At 42.5% G+C, this 18,813-nt stretch overlaps 3 protein-coding genes across 5 annotated transcripts in view; 1 reads left to right on the top strand and 2 right to left on the bottom strand.

The window, feature by feature from the left end:
• Nucleotides 1-220: 220 nt before the first annotated feature.
• LOC105693376 (myogenesis-regulating glycosidase) lies at nt 221-13,570 on the top strand. Of its 3 annotated transcripts, none has more exons than XM_012413232.3 (9): nt 221-395; nt 3,754-4,028; nt 4,106-4,570; nt 4,671-4,750; nt 6,731-6,909; nt 8,436-8,566; nt 10,517-10,735; nt 10,809-10,919; nt 11,254-13,570. In XM_012413232.3, exons 1-9 carry the CDS (start codon nt 348-350, stop codon nt 13,157-13,159), a joined length of 3,414 nt encoding a protein of 1,137 aa, XP_012268655.2. In that variant the 5' UTR covers nt 221-347; the 3' UTR covers nt 13,160-13,570. The 3 variants fall into 3 exon arrangements, with proteins under 3 accessions (XP_012268655.2, XP_012268656.2, XP_048506615.1); XM_012413233.3 differs by lacking the exon at nt 221-395 and adding an exon at nt 1,254-1,485; XM_048650658.1 differs by lacking the exon at nt 221-395 and adding an exon at nt 3,395-3,688.
• Nucleotides 4,737-6,724, bottom strand: LOC105693377 (nucleoside diphosphate kinase homolog 5-like). Its single transcript, XM_012413235.2, has 5 exons — nt 5,904-6,724; nt 5,436-5,822; nt 5,224-5,362; nt 5,079-5,167; nt 4,737-4,978 (listed from the first exon to the last, which is right to left on the bottom strand). Exons 1-5 carry the CDS (start codon nt 6,144-6,146, stop codon nt 4,868-4,870), a joined length of 969 nt encoding a protein of 322 aa, XP_012268658.2. The 5' UTR covers nt 6,147-6,724; the 3' UTR covers nt 4,737-4,867.
• Nucleotides 13,571-14,861: 1,291 nt separating the features above from the next.
• Nucleotides 14,862-18,813, bottom strand: part of LOC105693375 (microtubule-associated protein futsch) — a 49,693-nt gene continuing 45,741 nt past the window's right edge. Inside the window, exon 8 of the mRNA XM_012413231.3 lies at nt 14,862-18,744. Within this exon, the coding sequence (XP_012268654.2) occupies nt 18,575-18,744 (170 nt within the window). The 3' untranslated portion in view covers nt 14,862-18,574. The remainder of the gene's footprint in view (nt 18,745-18,813) is intronic.

Consider the following 18,813-nt stretch of genomic DNA (forward strand, 5'->3'; position numbering starts at 1 on the left):
TGAGTCTTATATTGCTCTTTACAACAATATACATCAGCGGGGTGGTGGTATTATAGTTGCAAATGCAGTGAACTCTCTCAGATTTGTTGTTTTCTGTAGTTGATGCAGTCTAGATGATTGAGAACAAAGGTTCACGAGACTTGCATAAATTATTATCACTAGCTGGCTGTCTCATCAGTCACGTGGCAGTAATGAGTTGTACTTGAGCTGCATACAAGCGCATAGTCTGATTCAAATTCGAGTTTACGTTTTCTCAATAATCATTCGCATGCGGGCGAAGTATGACAAAAATCTATGGTGCATAAACGGTGTTGCTAAATATCATTTGGCTCCGCAATTTGATCGTCATGGTACCTGCGTTAACATTCATGCATGAACTCTCAATGTCTTTAACGGTGAGTAATTAGCTATATTGTTAGCGATGGGAAGCTTCGCTGTTACTTAACTCGCTTATAACGTCGCATGGGCGATGAAAAGAACTGCTGCAACTTCGGTATCATATCAACTGTGTGATAAAATTCCAAAAATGCCGCGCGTACAACGTAAATTCAAGTGGGTACTATATTAGGTATTATCAAAAAGATTCGATGCTCAAGAGATGGTGTTGAGTAAGCCACAATTCAGGGTGACACCAATTTGTCCGTGTGTAAGGTGCATACCGTATGACTACGAAGAAAATATATTTTCCCGTGCTTCGCGGGACAATAGAGGTGTAGGTATACGTATACTTGTATAACTATAGCAATAAATCGCACGAGGTAAGCAGATGGTCTGGTCCACCTCGATCAACGATCTTGCAGATTGCCGACCATGCGATTACACCTTGAGCCTCCTCCGATTGCCGGGGCTAACCATTTAGCTTGTCCGAAGAATTTCAACGAGATTCGATCTGCGAGATGATGGCCTAATTTGCGAGGTTTAAGGAAGATTATCTCCGAACAAAAGTAAATAATGAGAGCGTATAGTGACGATCTTGTATAAATAAACGCAATCCGTACGGGATATATCATCGCGGCACCTTTACAAGTTTCGGTATGCTCAGACGACGCATGAGTTTATCGTGAACACACTTCAGGAAATTATTGCAAACACTGAAGTTAATAAAAAAATTGTAGCGCACACTATGCGTTATCGCTGTACCTGGTAAGAGGTCATGATATATGTATAGGCATAACACGGTAAACTACAGACGCCGCAAAGGCACCTACGAAGATCTGATCTCTTGGCGACGGCACGGGGGCGAAAGACGACGGGGGTGGGGGACAGAAAGATATCGTTAACTGGCTGCCGATACGATACCGTGGTCTTTGGATCAGTCTATGTCTACCTATCCGCGGCGTTGGCGGGATCCAAAACGATGTGGTCCTCCCTCGATCATTAGTTTTTCTCCATTTCATCTGATTCGATCATCGGTGTGATTAGGTCTGGTGGTATTGTGCGATGGATAGGATTAGGCGCAGGAGAAGGAAGGCGAAGAAGCCGAAGGTACACACCGACTCTATTCGGAAATCATTCCAAATTTCGCTACGGTTCTCCGGGGCTTGTCATTTCACCAGATATCACACAATCTACCCCTGCGGCATAAGTGGGAATCGGGACCGAGACAAGATGGGTCGTTGGTGACGGGACAATTGGAGATTGTTCATTTTCGCCAAGGCCCCTCAGTGAAATCGATCTTCTTCTCCGCAAAGAACGAAATAGCTCCACGGATTGCCATTTGTCAGGATCAAACGTGATTGATATATGCCGCGATCGATCAGTTTTCGTGCGATAAATTCACACAAATTCATCTGTGGTAAATGAAAACGCATGACTTAGGCATTTGGCTTGGGTATCGAGATTTCGATCTACAGATATTGATGCCGATTTGACAATAAGCCGTCTCGATGATAATCAAAAGTGTTGTTTTTTGCTCCTCATCGCGAGGCAGATGCTACTCATCTGGTAATAGAGCGATTCTTTATCCGTCACGGCGCGCGAATAATTTTAGGCTCTCACTTTTGCAATTATTACTCGAGTATTCCTCCGAGTGAGAATCATTCGTCGCACCGTGTGGCGATGCGTATAATTTTACAAACAACTTCGTTATCGAGAACAGTAGGCCGCCGTTGACAGTTAGTAACTCGATAATCACATCAGTCTTTGTTGAAACGATTAAACGATTTGATCCGACTCGAGGATTTCTTGATAACGTCAGAAAGAAGTCAGACACCTGTCTCGCCAGGTAGGAACCAGCAGTTGCTAATTTCGGCTGGGCTGTCATTACTTGCGGATTATGCAGTTCCCCTAGCTACGAACGTTATGATTAAAATGCAATTAGGAACAACACCGCTTCGAGGACAGCACAATTGTTGTTCAAACACAATCCCAACAAAACCATAATCCAGTCAGACCACTTTGGAAATGTTGCAATTAACTTTACGCTCGTTAGAGTCTACAGTGAGATATTTGGATCGTGATCTGCATTCTGTAGTACGGCGTATTCACCAGCTGCATACCTGCGATCGTAGCGTAAAGACGCGTATAGTCTGCTGCACGTGTACGGTCATTTGAGACAGGTTGTTCGACCGATGTTGAAAAAATGAACGCACAAAGATACAGGCGGGTGTCACCTTGCCGCCAAGACAAGCGGATAGTTAAAGTCCTCATTTTTCCACACGAAAACTGTAATTAGCGTTCATACATTTCATGCACGATCTCACGAAAAACTGAGTCTCGCGATAGCGGGAACCTCTTAAGTCTTTCTCGACGATTACCATCGTTTAAGATCATTCATCTCGGAGGTGGCTAGTATTTATTGAAAAACATCAACCACTCGTTCGGAGCTCGATCAACAGATAGACGCTTATCGCTACAATCCGTTGCGAGGTGTCGCGACGTTGAGGTGGATTAACTTATATTTTTTGGGCTCGTTCCGGATAATTCAGCTAGTTATAAATTTAGAAGATTCCGACCGTGATCGTCAGATCCTGCGAGTTATAGACGAAACAAGTGTCGGAATCCTTTCAATCATTAATTTTTCGAGTGAAAATGATCGATTTGTATCGCCGCGAGTCTCAACTCACTAATATTGCTCGTATCTAATTGTCTCTTACCACGATTGCCCATCCCTCTAATTACCGGGCAGGGCTAACGATTGCAGAGTCAAATAAAGTTAATCTACCGTCGTAAACGAAATTATGATCGCTGTACGTCATACAGGGGGCTTACAGAATCTAGTGTTCCATGTATACGTATACATAAAATATTATACCTCGCATACTTACTTACAAATCACGATATGAGCGTATTTACGTATCCCGAATACGCAGGTGTCCCGATACATCCTGCAGTCAAGTATGTTGCAGAATAAGAGTCCACGAGTGTTCTTACGATTATGAAATACACGTGAACCATTTATAGTCGTTGGTTCGCCACCGATGTTCTGTCATCGTCTTCCGGGCTTCACTGTCGCGAGATGATCGCCACCGAACCGATTCTTCGTCGATTCGCGATAACGATGGAAAAAGCAGCCTCTCCGTGGCAATACAGTGATCGTAAGCGTTGTTTCATCGCTTCGCCGTACGAATGTGATCGCGGGCAACAGAAAGCTGGACACTGGTCATCTGGAGCGGGTCCATTGCCGGCCTCGCTAACCAGACCCAATCAACGTACTCCCACACAGTTTAATGCATGCACTATACATGTCGTATGTATAGCAATGATATACACACGCATACCTATGTAACTGGTCCCTCTTCTCTTGTCGCACAGAAACTGCTTTTGTCCACCGCTGATCCGTGGGATGTTCGAGTTGCCAGTGTCGAGCCGGAGGGTTTAGCTAAACGACGAGGTGTTGTCCTTCCGTCTCTACGTACCGCCGAATCGCCAAATGTGCCAACTTCGTCGCACACCCTGACCCGTACACCCTCGCCCTGGTACAAGCCGATCCACGATTCTCCGGCAGTGCAAACTTCGAAACATCTTCAAGTCGATCAAGGTGCTTTGACCAGCCCAGAGTGGCCACTTCCATGGTATAAACCATTGCGGTGAGTCCAGGGACCGCAATGAAATCGCTTGGAATTAGTTTTCTTGGTATAATCTCAAGATTATAAATCTGTAATAGATCCCCAACGTCGGAGAGCTTCCGAGGTTCTACGCAGTCGGTGCCGTTGCCGAAATTCTCGAGGATCAGGGCTAATTCTTACGGAAAGCCACTCGCGTCGACGGATCACCTCGAAGCAACGATTAGCAATGACTCGGGTATCGTGAATGTTCCGGTTGTTCAGGTTCGCTTTGAAGATGAGAATATCTGTACGCCGTCAGGCAACAGAGTTAACAATCGCGATCGAAACGCAAGCCATTTGGCGGAGGTCATTGTGAATAAGCGGAAGGGAGAACGGGGAAAAGAGGAAGTCAAGGAGAACGGAGAAACTCAACTTTTGAGCAGTTCCGCCCATAATCTCCCAGGAATAGGCTGGGCAAAAGTCTTGCAGGAATTGGAGGAGCATGAAAATCATCCTCCGGCGATTGCTCGAGCAGGTAACAGGACGTCGATTGGAATCATAGTCGAACATCTTGTCGAAGAGAGGTACCCCATTACTTTTTATGGCCCCCTCGTCATGAATTCATTTTACCAAAAATTGAAGACGTAATGGATCGCCACCGCAGTTATAATTACCGTCTTACAGGTACAACTCGCGGACTACCCGACGGCTCAAGAGACCCTATTTGCGAACTTCTCCCGTGAGCAAAGTACGGACCAACATCGGTGAGTCGATGTTTGAGTTTAATTATTACGATTGACGAACGACAAAAAAGAAAAATGTCAACCGCGACGCGTTTTTTTCTAAAAAAAGAGCCGGTGTATGGATAATTTCACGCATGGTTAAGAGTGTATCATCGCTATGTCTTCGGGCAGTTTTGGTTGATTTGGATTGTTGAGGATCAGCCAATTTGCTAGCCAGAGAATAGGGTCGGATGGTTTTCTTTTGCAGCACTGTAGAACACATTTTCGCAATAATTAGTTTGCTACGCAGTTTTGCGTCGCGGCGGAATTGCGCTTATTCTTTAATGCGAGAGATTGTGTGGGGACTCACCAACGTCAGTCCTTCGAGCAGAGTTTCATTGATCGCTTCCCAAAGGTAGTCAGACGCCATTTCACCCTTGATCAAGGGTTCTACGACGACTGGAATCCAATCAAGACATTATACCAATTCGTGCTATTATTTCGATGCAACTCACAGTCTGGGAAAAAAAAATGGATCTCTCTTTCCGCCTGATCGAGATTCGCACTTCCATGAACGGCGTTCTGGACGTCGTCGCCACATCGTCCAAACATCGCGCGCAGGGTGTCAGGGTAGTAAAGGCGAGCTTCGGAGACCTGAGGTACACGTAGGGGTGGAGATGAATATAAATCTACAGAGTAGCCGATATCACGGACATCATAGTGATACCTTCGCGGGTCCTATCGCGAGCCTCCATTCTTCTACTCCCCGTTGTTTAGCCAGAACCATGACCAGAATGGGCGATGAGGACATGTAGGTAACCAAATAAGCGAAGTGCAGTTGCCCGTAACAATCCTTGTAGAAATCCGAAGCTTGTTCGGGGGTCAGTTGAACCCATCGCGTTTGGTAGACCTCGAAACCTTGTTCTACAATACGGTTTTCTATTTCGTCGCGATGAACCATGGCATCCGGTTTGATTATAGCTAGGGTACACTCGATATCCAGATCATCATCTTTCGACTCCTCCGTTTGAGATCTACATGTTATCAGCGGGTACTCGGGAGCTTCCTCCTCGCCGTAGGGATAGCCAAAGTCCCGAGGATCAGCGAATTTGTACTGTGTGCGGAACTAGGGATTTGGAGATCTTATAAAAAATGAATAATTGATTGGATCTTTCATTAAAGAAATTTCAAGCACTTCTCCCGACGAGTCGATAGAGGAATCGGTTGCAGTCGGAATATCGTCGTCTGACCGGTTGGCCGTTATGTCTGGAGACGATCCGATCGACGACGTGACCTGCCCACTAGTTGTCGCAGCTCTGAAATCGAAAGGAGCCGAGCAACTGCTGAAAAGCTGTACGTGATCCCCTGAACGGGGGTCGTCGGACGTGCGATTGATCTCGTCTGGATCATCGTTTTCATCTTGCGGACAGTCACACATCGCGTGGAAAGAGTAGCGAATTAGTGGATACGAGTTTAGAATTTCAGGCAGTTAGCGTTTCACCACCCATAGTTAGTTAGTCAAATAACCTTATCCTTCGGATTACCCAATGACGTTGAGAATTTGCAATGAAAGCCAAATCCCTTGACAAGTGATGATCAATTCTATAACTGAAATTTGGGATCACAAGAAACAGTTGAAACGCAATTTATTTATTTTCATTACTGGGATTACACGGCGGTCTTTTACATTACATGTATCTCGATTACATGGTTTGCATTATTAAAAGTCGTCACCTCCGCTATAATCTCTCAAACCGAGTTCCACGTCACAGATGAATTTGGTACAAATTCCAATTTAGCTCATAGGACTTAAATTTTGACAAGGACGTATAACATGTATGCGCCTTCTACAGTTGGTAATTATTGATTCTATCATCGATTCAGACATAGTCAATAATTCTGAGAAAAATTCTGCGACAACATTCAAGTGGTTCCATCCAAATATTATAATACGGTGTCGAAGTTCTACCCATTATCGGACTTTTTTGTTGTTTTTATTCTTTTGGTTTTGTGATATTTCAGATCAACGATCCACCGGGAAAGCTTCTACCCCGAAGCAGTTCGTTAGGATCAAAGATACGGAGGAGTCTGAGGAGCTCATCAAAGATTCAGAACGGAAAAGAAACTCAAGAAAAACTAGCGCTTCGATGCCTGATAAGCTAAATAATATGGATGAACTGGAGAAGGCTATTAAACATCAGGTAATTTTTATGAAAACGATCCTCGTTCACGCGTAACAATTCAAGGTACCCGCATGTTGGTGGGAAAATTTTGTGGCCTGTGGACGTCACGCGCAAAATCAGCAAATCGCTATCACGAGAAATATATTTATGTTCGCCTTCAATGTCACTTATGGCAAACGATTTCAGTAACGTATTCAATCCTCTTGACGTTTTGATTGTGTTCTTGCACCCGATGTTAACATTTTGAGAGTATTCAAAACAGCGATGATCATCTACAAGTCTGAACGAGTAATTAATTCGACTTGAAAGTTTTGCCGAAGAGATGTCCGAAAATGAACAGATATAATCATCAAATATATTCGCGTTCGCCAATTGTAGCGGAGGGGGTTACTCAGACTCCGTCTCTGAGGTTGGTATATTATGTTTCAATCGTTAATTGGGAGTAATCAGGTTTTTCCAGATTTATTTTAAAGAATTCCAGCTTTTGAGCTGCGATTTGAGTTGAAATTGACGAAATTTATGCTCTGCGTGATTCTTGCGCCGCACCGGGTGACGAGGGAAGGGGCCAAACGATTTTACCTTTCGCGGTCTGATCACCTTTCGGGCAAGTAGTTAGCGAATACCTGGACGATGTAGAACTCGCGATTTTTAGTGCGCGAATATTTACATCGGAAGTATAAAAATTTTAGGCACTACGTCTACGCCCGTATGAAAAAAAATAGAAAAATTGTCATTGAACGAATCGATTGCCAATGATTAGGTGATTCTCATTCTATGTGGTGTGGATTCGACTGTTGGAAAATTGAAAGTACTTATACCGGTGACAAAGCAGGTCTTTACGTACGACTGTGAGTGAGTTTGTGCGATATTGTAACAAGATATGATGTTTAAATATTTAATGAGCTTGTTGACGGTATGTGATTGAGTGTAACTAATCGCAAAGTTGGTGAAATAATAATGGGCGAAAAAAGGAACGACTGTAGTCACTTCGATTTGAGAAAACAAGTTCTCATTAAGGTAAACCAGAGTTGAGAACCTCCTTGAAAATGTATCGTCATTCACCTTAAGTCATTGCGGTTTGTGCCCCGATTCCTGTACAATCACTAATACGCAGACGCGCGATGTACGTACGTATGACTAGATAATTACTAATTGTAAGTATGCGTGCCGAGCCGACGACGAGTTAGATGAATTCATCAGTAAGATCATTACAGCTTCCTGCCGTACGTGTCGCGAAGCTTATCGCAGCGATATAACTCAACCAATCGACACCTGTCTTACGTGGGATTGTGTAAGCCTTTTATATCTCTGATAGATGTATTTGGTCATCGAACTAACGATCAACCACTTTATCGACTACGAGCGATTACTTTACCGGTCATGTCCGAACCCCTGACTTGAATTCTTTTTTATAATTACACTTGGAATTCCACTTTCTGTTTCAGCTGCGGTTAGTTCCGTTATCATTCCTTTCAGCGGCATGTATACGAACGAATGAATTAACAATCTCGAGTCAACAGTTCACAAGTTCATGATCGTTGCAGGGTACGAGTTCAAGATTTTCGCGGGAAGAGAGCGAGAGCAGTGCGACATTCAGTAACAGTGGGTCAACGCCACGTGTGAGTCCCCTGGACTCTGACACCGATGATGACGTCAACGAGGATGAAATGGCCAAGTGAGTTTTCACATCAGGCGTATCCAAATTTATAAATAGAAAATTTGTGCCCAAATTAACCGGATCCAATTTCGCGGAATCAATTTACATGTTTTAATTTGCGTACTGTGTACGTTCTTATACACACGCCACCGTTGTTGTTGCGGACTATCTCGATTCGGTTTCGGTATAATTACTATACCTATCGTAATTTCCTCGAAGGTCAAAGAAATGATGAAGTAAACGCATATGTATGCATATTAGGTTGGTCCTTATTTTCTAAATTTTTGAGCTTTGTTGCTCCCAAAGGCCCACGCATTTAGAGATAAATAAAAGAAAATCCTCTCAGAGTTTTTTACCTGTGCCTCTCGGCATGGTGAGTTTCCTATTTGAAACAACATGGAGTTTTTGTCATTCCAATAGTTCAATTTTTTTTAGAATTCTGTAAACTTTGTTCTTGCGAAAAAAGCTATACCACAGGATTATTCGAGATTCTTAGCTCTCGGTATTTTTTTCTCCAATTGAAAGAGAATTGAGAGAGTCACTGTCGTAAGAATGAAGTCTACTAAATTTAAAATTTCTTGAACAATTAGTTTCGCCAGAAACAAAAATTAAATGTTCAATGCCAAAAACCTCATGTTATTATGGAAGACTCATGAAACCGAGAAGTACGGGCAAAAATGGAGATAACAATCTGTAACCTTGGGAGGATTTCGTTTTATTTATTTTCAATCGCTTAAGCCTCTGGAAGCATAAAAAATTGGCAAATATCCAAAATAAGGACCGCCCGACACACACTCGGCTGGATAGACAACATTTTAGTACGACCTTCTCACGACAAGAGCTTAAACGTCCAAATCACCAAGTTACACCGAGTCAAGTACAAATACATTGATAAAGTAGTAACGAATACGAGGGCATGATGAACGTAATGCAAGTAATGCATGATTGAAAATCACGAGTTCCACAGGTGATTTGAATAACAATGATAAAAATTAGTCGCGACATCAGGCTGAGATAGGGGAGCAAGATTTTCTGTTGTTCCTGCAGCAGTGCTGGTGAATAGAATTTTCCATTTGCTCGGTCCTAAGCAAGCGGTGCTTTTTTATCGCATGTTGCTGATTTAACCTTTTGTTGGGTTATCAAAATCGTGAAGTTATTTGACATCTGTTTGAACGTGTGTACGCAGAGCATCCAGCTGATGATCGCCAGAGTGCTGTGAGGTATCCCCGAATCATTCGGTTCCAAAAGTTACTGCCCAGAAGGTGAAGCGTTGAGCTTATAGTAACTGTTTTTTTTTTTTTCACTAAAAGAATAGAGTCACAAATGACGTGAAAGTTAAAAAATTGAACAGTTTTTACGAGAGTTTATTCGGACTAGATTTGTGTTAGAAAACTGGAGCAAAATGATGCCACGTTACGACGTTGAACGCGCGGTCTCGCTCAATAGGTATGTGCGCATATTACAAATATCGAAACTCTACAAAGAAAAGAAAAAGAAATAAATGAACAATAGCCGCTTCGCAGTGGAATAATTTTATCTGGAAAAAGTTTGGTCTTTGGTTGAAGCTGTGGGATCAAAAATAACACAAGTTTCGACTTAATTTCAACTTGCTGCAACGAATCTCTGGTTGACCATTAGCTTGATATCGGTAGCGATCAAAAGTTTATGATACTATCTGCAACGGGTCGTGTGATGGGCCGGAAGCAGTGATGATCCAAATCACTTGCCGGGACTGTTGGGTTGTTCCCAATCTTCCCTACTCTCGAGTCGCTCAGAAATTTCGTGGGCCAATTATGCCGGAGCGTTAGAGATTCATAAGTACCGCGAAGATCGCGGTGTCTCGACTCCGACCCTTTTCATTCGGTCTTACCGTCCATGCTCGAGGAATACCTAGAGAATTGGAAGTCGGTTCAGTGACATGGTCCAATCCGATCGGTATGTGCTTACGGACGATTGTGCACCTTCCAGGATGCCGTTGCAGGCATCTTTGCAGTCCAGGCCGACGCCGATCGCCCCCATGTCCCAGGGGCAGAAAGGAAACAGGGAGATGGACATTCCCGGTGGTCAAAGCGTGAACTCAACGATAACAAGCGTCAACAGTATCAGCAGTCTGCTGAAGGAGAGGTTTCAGCTCGCGCTTCCCCAGGCACTGAGGAGCAGTAAAAAGCAACAAAACGCCGACTACAGGTATTCGTCAAAGTTGTTGAATGAATAAATTAAGCTCGCCAAGACTTGTAACTTTTAAGTTTTATTGTTCTAGACTCAAGGCTTTCGTTGGCGTCCTATTTCTCAGTATCGTCTTTTTAGTGGGATTTGCACACTTTTACTACAACCAGCATGTTCTCCAGAGAGCATATTACGAGCGGTTCAGGTAAATAGTGTAGGAATAGTATCGAACGTCGTCACGGTGGCATATCTACGTCCTTTTAAGCAATTTTTTTCTGGGAAATCAGTGTTTTCTTTTTTGGAATGCTCGGTTCTATTGAATAATTACGCAGCGTCAAGTGACAACGATGTGTAATGTGGAGTCGGGAAGTGGTCATCATATCGGTCAGCCGGTCAATTCGCATCGCGGGTGTTTGTATATCATAGCTGCCCTACTGAAAAAAAAATTGGATCATTTATCACTAAACTCTAGCCCTAGTGCGAAAGTCGGTTGTTCTTGTTTCCATAAATCAATACTTACACTTAAATTTCCCATTCAGGTTCAACAAGAATGACAGAGTGATGCACGTCTACGGTAAGAATGGGGCAGAAATAATTGCTGCTCGTTTGGGCGAAGGTATCGCAGCGGAAACCGGAGTATTTGCGTGTCTCGATTTCGATCAGCGATCTGATTCCGTCTGCCTGGAATGGCTGCATCAAACCAGACTGTATATGTCACATACGCAGCAGGACGACATGCATTGCTACCACGTTACTTGGCAAAGTCTGAATCCTAACTACAACCCGAAGGACTGCTTCGACTGGTCGCCTAAGAGGGGTCACTGGTACGGAGCTGGACAAACGCAAAACATGGCTTATCCTCTGGAGGAAGGTAACTCGGTCCTGGAGCTGAGCCCTTTCATCACCGGGGACATAAGGAAGCACTCATTTGGCAACGTTTTGAAGCGCTATTTCCTCAATTCCAAGGGCGCGACGATACTGATCGACCCCGAAACCCCTCTGTACGTTTCGATGAATGCGAATCGAACCAAGGACTTCTGCATTCAGGCCAAGCATGATTCCTTCGCTTATGTCAACCACCTCACACCTCTACCGCAGCTCAATTATACCGTATGTGCCTCTGATAATATGAAGACACTCCACTCCTTGATGACGGAGAAGTCGCTTTGGGACGGACTGAATAAAGAAGATGCTGACGCGGTTACTTCGCTTCTGTCCGAGCCGGTCTGGCAAATATCTCCTACCGACGAAGCAGCTGTTTATAATTATACGAAAGCTGTTATTACTCTAGGATTCCTCCCAGGACATGTGTTACTGAGCGAAGAGTGGCAGCCCAATACCGGGGATTTTCATTTAGACGAAAGTCGCTTCGCGACAATGGAAGCGACAATCAATGTCATTCACCGTCGTGGATTTAGAATAGTATTTTCTGTTCAACCTTTCATATCAACGGAGTCGGTTAACTTTAAGGAAGCGGTGGCCGAACGCCTCCTAATATCCGAAAGAGGAAGCGATCCGAGAATCCCCGCGTTGACGAGGTACAAGCAGAGCCACAGTGCCGCCATATTGGACATAACGAATAACCGAACCCTGCCCTGGTTGCAGAGAAAGCTTCAGGCTTTGCTGGACAAGTACAAAGTGAACTCGTTCTACCTCGACATCGGCAACGCCTACGACATGCCGCATTACTACAACTGCCACAAGCCGCTGACGAATCCTGACGAGTATAAGACTCTATTCACGCAAGCGATACTGAGCTTCGCTCCTGTTACAGGGGTTTCCGGAGCTATCTCGAGGCCTAGGGCGCCTGTTTTTGTTTCTCTACCACCGTTTCCTTCTTCTTGGAAAGCGATAAAAACCGTGATCCCAACGGTGCTGAATTACGGCATCATAGGATACCCTTTCATAATGCCCGGTGCCGTTGGCGGGGACGTCGCGCTCCCGATGTCAGACAATAACCCGGACAACGACTTCGAGTTCAATCTCCCCGACAAAGAACTATACGTCCGGTGGCTCCAGCTCTCCACCTTTTTACCCGTAATTCGCTTCACCCACTTGCCTAGCAAGTATTCCGACGAGTCGGTTCTCGAAATGGCCAAAAGCTTGGCAAGCTTGAGACAAAAGACGGTCACACCATTGCTCAAAAAATACGCCTCCGAGGCTCTTGACTCTGGACTCCCGATCATTAGACCTCTTTGGATGCTGGATCCATCCGATCCAGCTTGTCATGTCGTCGTCGATGAATTCTCGGTGGGAGAAGAGCTGATCGTCGCTCCGATTTTGTATTCTGGAAGCAGGCAAAGGGAAGTCTATCTTCCCGCGGGGGTATGGAGAGAAGGAATCGACGGTAGTCTCAGAAAGGGATCCAGATGGATCCACAACTACAGGGTATCCGAAGACAAGGTTGCATACTTCGTCAAAATGCCAGATAACACTAGATTTTGAGATATTTTTCTACTTGTGTCAGCGTAGACTGGATCGTGTCATTATACTCTTATTATTATTATTATTATCGGTATGAATATAGTCACTACAGTATATTTCTATAGATAAACCCTGAGATCGATCGATTTGAGACGAAACTCGGTTGATTCCTGATCTAGAGATGAATGTAAATTAGGATTATACTATGTGACCATAACGTAACAGCGCCATGGAAGGACAAACACACGAATTGAGCCACAAAGTTCGAGTTGGAGTCGGAATTATTCGTAAGCTTCAAAAAACTTACGGTCGCTTAGCTGTAAATTTATGTAGCGATTATACTCGAGTCTAATAAGTTCCGCAGCCCTAAAATTCTGTAGAGCGAACATCCAGCGGTACTCCCACCGTGAATAAACGAGACTTTTCTATATACATTTTTAGGATTTTTATTTATTCTTTTGGCGTTTCTGTTTCTTATCCGTTTATATTGTAATTATATAGCGTTACTTTAGCATAAATAACTGATGAAATAATGTCGTTAATATGAAGACACTATCATTTTGATAAATATAACATTTACTTATGATCGTGACGACGCTCCTCCCACCTAACTATCCTATCCAAAGATGTTTGGTATAGTTGTACTTTATCTATTTTCAATGGGTTTTGGCCGGAGGAGACAAATTTCAATTATTTGATTTTTTTTTTCATTCATTTTTGTTTACTAGAAGCGGGACGAAAGCCGAAAAAGAACTTAGAAGCTCCAGTATATACGTATGGTATGAATATTATATACATAAATATGATATATATCTATATCTATAATATTTATACATAATATACAATATGTATAATATAATTGATAATTCACCGTAGCCCTTCGACGTCGTTTTTAATAAATTGTCACCGTCGAGGTAAAAGCAAATATATATATTGTATATAAATAAAGCTTTGCAGCGTCAATAATATTCGTTAATATTTAATAATCATGATACGAAAAATAATCTCTTCTCCTCTTCGCCCATTTGCCATTTTGAATAATCAGTTTCAATTTGATTTACTCATTCGTCCTTCCGCCCTTTTTCCACTCTGATTCTTGTGAAATATTTTAGATTTTTTAGGCTCTTTAGTTCCTTTAGAATGTGTGTTTGCCTGAGCAACCTTTTCGCCATCGCCAGTAATCAGTATTATATGTGTATATATACGTGATCAAGACCCTCGGTATAATACATTTTATACGTTCATGGATCTTAATTGGTTGAGATTGGAAAAAAAATTAAGTTGCCTCAAAATCAGGACTACAAAATGGATACTTGACGAATAGCCACCCTCTCGAAGACCGTCCCAATCAACGTTCGTTGATTCGTGATTCATTTGAAAATTGACCCTAATTCAGCGATAAGATTAATGCACGTGAAATCGCACCGACGGCAATCAGCAATACTGTGTATTGGCGAGAGTGAACGGAAATTTAATGATACACTAGAGTTATTGGACAAACTTTGTAATAACATATCGAAGGAAAAACGGGTAACAGGTACACAGCTTCATCGACAGCGTTTCCGACAATCCTGAATTACGTTTCAAAAGTGGAATATTAAGTATGGGGGGAATACTTTTGGTTGCGGAAGGTACTTTGGATTGAACGAATCAAGGCTGGAAGTATTTGAACGAACAATGTCAACAATTGTAATCGGAACCTGTTTCATTGGGCAAGGCATTCTAAGGTATAGTGTACTTTTATTATATTATCATTTATCATATATAGCATAACATTATTACTTTTCTATAATAATCATAGCACCATGAACACTCCACAGTATATGTATTTGAATTCGTTATACGAAACACGCTTTCGCTTCCGCCGTTGCGACGAGGGACTGATAGCCCGCCGTTGGAACTATATTCGGGTCTCGTTTGATTATCGCTATCCCGATGACTAGATCTCGACATTTTTCTAAACAGCCTATTACAAGAAGGGACTCTTCTTCCGAATGACTAGAGCCGGGTGTATAATATATTTTATGTAAACTTCGGAATGTGTGAGAATCGTTATAGTTAGCGGAGAGCCGTAGAGTGTGAAAGTCACATATTGACGGTAACTATTGAAAATGCAACGCGTTATGATTCGTCAACATGATAGGAGCGCGGGAGAAGAGCCTGACGAAATTGGTTTTCACGAATTTCCAAAGTCCCTCGATCATCGCAAAGCGAAGCGGAGCAGCTGGGATCTGCTGTAAGGTGTGGGGCTCGTACTGCATCCATTTTTGATCTTTTTTCGATTATTATTTTTCTTCTTCTTTCTTTCTCTATTCATTTATTTCTTCTTATCGTCAACGTTTATTCCACCCTATTATATTTTTGAAAGCTCGCACCTAATTAATATTTTATATAATCCATCACGGTATATAGATTTCAATCGATAATTTAATTATTTTAACATCCTACCTAAATAGCTGGTCATTTTTCAATCGGTAATATAAATTCAACGAACCTTACAAAAAATTCGATTCGCATATTTCAACGAAAAAATTCAAGATAATTATTATAATATAACATTGTTACGACGCTCTTATTAATTTGGTACCTAAAATTCAGTATAATGATGTATTCCTATATAGCTAGAACTTAATTTTTCTCTTCTCTTTCGTGGTTATTATGAAACTGAATAGCATTTTTTTTTTTTTTCTTCAATTTCTGTTTTCATCGTATAGATAATCATGTATTCATTCAAACCGCAGCATTCCAAAATATAATAATATAAGTCAACGCGTAATAACGATACAAGGTACGTACGTATCGTTGCGAAATCGATATACGTTACATCTCCTTCAGACGAAGAATAAATAAAACTACAAAAGTACAGTAATATAATAGTAATGATTATGACGTCGATCGAGACTATGGTAAACAATAATCACCGATAATCATAAGCGGGGATAATAATGATGATAACTGCAGTAGCGGTACAACTAGCGATCGATAATCGAAATGATATTACATCTTGTAACGAAGATACTGCGAGGAGTACGGAAGATTGTACATATACAAAAGTAAGGGTCGTTACAGCGGCAGCAAAATAAGAGATAATAAAGACGACGAAAAGTAGGCGGGCGGTAGAAAACTTACATACTATATTTACGTCCCCTTGGTAAAGTGATCTCGCACGCGCTCACCTCTAAAACTCTTATTTCATATTTCTTATACGAATATCCTCGTTATATTTAGTATTAGCATTCTAAAATCACATTTTCTACATGGTATTTGCGCCGCACGTCGCGTGCGAGATCCCCTGCAACGGGGTTTAGTCCCTAAACTCTAAAATTTATAATATGCATAACCTGATCGAAAATCAGCGAATCTCGTGGAGCAGGGATGACCGATGGTCTGACCGAACACAGGCCGACATCGGCTAACCCTCCCCCGCGCTAAACTCCGTTCTGCGAATGCGACGGTAGATAAATAATATTTTTTTTTAGTTCAACTTCCAAATTCAAACTTCAACTTCAACAATAATACTAAATACATTACACGGGGCGAATATTATCGGGAAATGTCGAATGCCTCCAAAGAATCTATTTTAATTCAAACAAAGGATCGGTCAAAAAACCTACTTTGCCCAGTTTTATCTCTTCAATGAATCGCCTCGCTAATTGTAAGTCTCAAGCACTCGTCGCTGACAGAGCAATAAGTACAAAAAGTAAACGTATCGTTCTACCGTTAGTTTTTGTTCCGTTTTATTCGTTATTTGTTTTTCTTCGGTGATCTTGGGTTATCATTTTATCGACTATTTTTGTCCAGAACAGTAAAATCATAAGTCACGAGTCGAGGTACGCCGAAAACTCTTTAGTTTCAGAATATAAGTTCTGCCCCGTCCCGCCAACATCCAGAGAGCGTCCGCGGGATTTAGCGGGACGTCTTCGACTTTGCGAAACTATAAAGAACCTTCGACCGTAATTACTCGCGATGAGTTTAGGATGATTACCTCGCATTGTATACTCGCGGGTCAATGCAAACCTTCGCACTGTCATTTTGATGGAACATTTGCAATCTTGCATTCTAGTTTGCACGCGCATTCCTGCGCAGTTGTAATATGGTATCTATAATGGCTACGTAGACGCGACCTGCGAAGTCGAACCGCAAGGGATTCCATCCGCAAGCCTGCGGCGATGCGCTCCGATAGGATCTAACCGAACTGTTGTCAACTTTAGCACTGTCAGCCATTTGAATTATTGGGATGTACCTTTGTCAACGCCGGCCGACATTGAATCACGGTCGGTTGTATTAGTGAATTGTTGATTATCTCTCTAAGACATATAATATTATAAAGGTAACATTATTTCTTGGTGTAAATATAACCATTTATGTGTATGTATGCGTGTAATGTATGTGTGTATATGTATATATATATGTATAGACATTTACGATAATATAATCATTAAAGACATATAGATGTTTTCTTCTTCGTACGATATAATGTTGGTCTAACAATTTTTTCAACAATATTAGGGTTTAGTTCAGGTAACTTCATACGTTGATTAAGCATTATTAGGTATTAGTACTAATCGCAAGTGAGCGCTTTTAACCCTGGCGCTACGGCGGGCCTTGCCGCGGAGTCCCTCGCGTAGAACGGGAGTGTTGTCACCTGTATCGTGGCATTTTCCGGCCGACGACTACAGTCACCCGTCGTGTGCGGGTGTCGTTTTGTGGCGGGTGATTGTAGTCCACCCGTAGTAGCGAAAGGGTTAAAATCAGTAACAACTGCGTCATCGGATGTTTGATCGAGTTTCTATGTTTTCGGAGTACAGGGGTACAGCTGGAGGAGATCTTGGGTGCTTCCCCCTTATTCGTTCTCCTTTGTTTTCGCTTGTCCACACTGTTTCAAGAATACTGTTCTAATCGCATCCGGTAATTTGAAAATCCTATATCTTGATTATAATCTATTATGTATACAGAATTCCTGCACCGTGCTCCAGAGTAATTGAAACGCAGATGATATCTGTATTCGTATACATGTCAAATTAGGCAAACTTCGTTCATCTCTCTTGGCATCATTGGGTGACTATTGTACGGATCTTTTCCTGTCTATAGTTATTATCAACTTCCGATTAGAAGTGACTATCAAAGAGTGATGGATTTTCAGGTAAATTCTTTCAGTCTGATCAGATGATCGCTAATTTTAATCGTTATTTTCCCGAGTCAGTATGAAAGTAAGCATCACCTAATTCTGAGCAATCGCCGGAGCTACGGCACGGAATAATCGGCCGCACGTCACCGGAGTCATTGGAGTTTGGTTTTGCGTGACCTATTTGTTTGATCTGTGTTTAGACTTTTGCTTCGAGTGATCTAGGTTCCGTTGGTGAACTGAGGGGAAATGGTAGGGGAGAGTCTGTCTGCCTAAAACTCGACTATTACGGCCGAGCATGCTGCCAAGCCCTAGAATTCGAGGCGGTAGGCGCTGCAACTCGTTTCGTGGTCCTGGAGGTTGATCGTGCACCGAGATGCCGAGGGCGACAGATCGATGTGATTTGCGGCCAGCGCTTCCTCATTGTCAGCGACCCAATAGCCGAGGGTGTCCGTGTCGTACGTTGGGATCATAGTTACTTCTAAAAGCGCAACGTTGCGGAAAATGCAATTGTGAGAATAAAGTATGTGACAAGGGAAACGTTTCTCTT

The sequence above is a fragment of the Athalia rosae genome, chromosome 1 (assembly GCF_917208135.1).
Source record: "Athalia rosae chromosome 1, iyAthRosa1.1, whole genome shotgun sequence".
NCBI classification, from domain to species: Eukaryota; Metazoa; Arthropoda; class Insecta; order Hymenoptera; family Athaliidae; genus Athalia; species Athalia rosae.

Bases quoted from the DNA above. Each gene is read 5' to 3' on its own strand.
- LOC105693377 (XM_012413235.2), bottom strand. From the start codon at position 6,146: ATGTGTGACTGTCCGCAAGATGAAAACGATGATCCAGACGAGATCAAT. The intron at 5,363-5,435 runs GTATCACTATGA...CGTGTACCTCAG, and splicing joins TCGCGATAGGACCCGCGAAG to GTCTCCGAAGCTCGCCTTTA. The intron at 5,168-5,223 runs GTGAGTTGCATC...ATTGGATTCCAG, and splicing joins CCATTTTTTTTTCCCAGACT to TCGTCGTAGAACCCTTGATC.
- LOC105693376 (XM_048650658.1), top strand. From the start codon at position 3,458: ATGATCGCCACCGAACCGATTCTTCGTCGATTCGCGATAACGATGGAA. The intron at 3,689-3,753 runs GTATGTATAGCA...CTTGTCGCACAG, and splicing joins ATGCATGCACTATACATGTC to AAACTGCTTTTGTCCACCGC. The intron at 4,029-4,105 runs GTGAGTCCAGGG...AATCTGTAATAG, and splicing joins CCATGGTATAAACCATTGCG to ATCCCCAACGTCGGAGAGCT.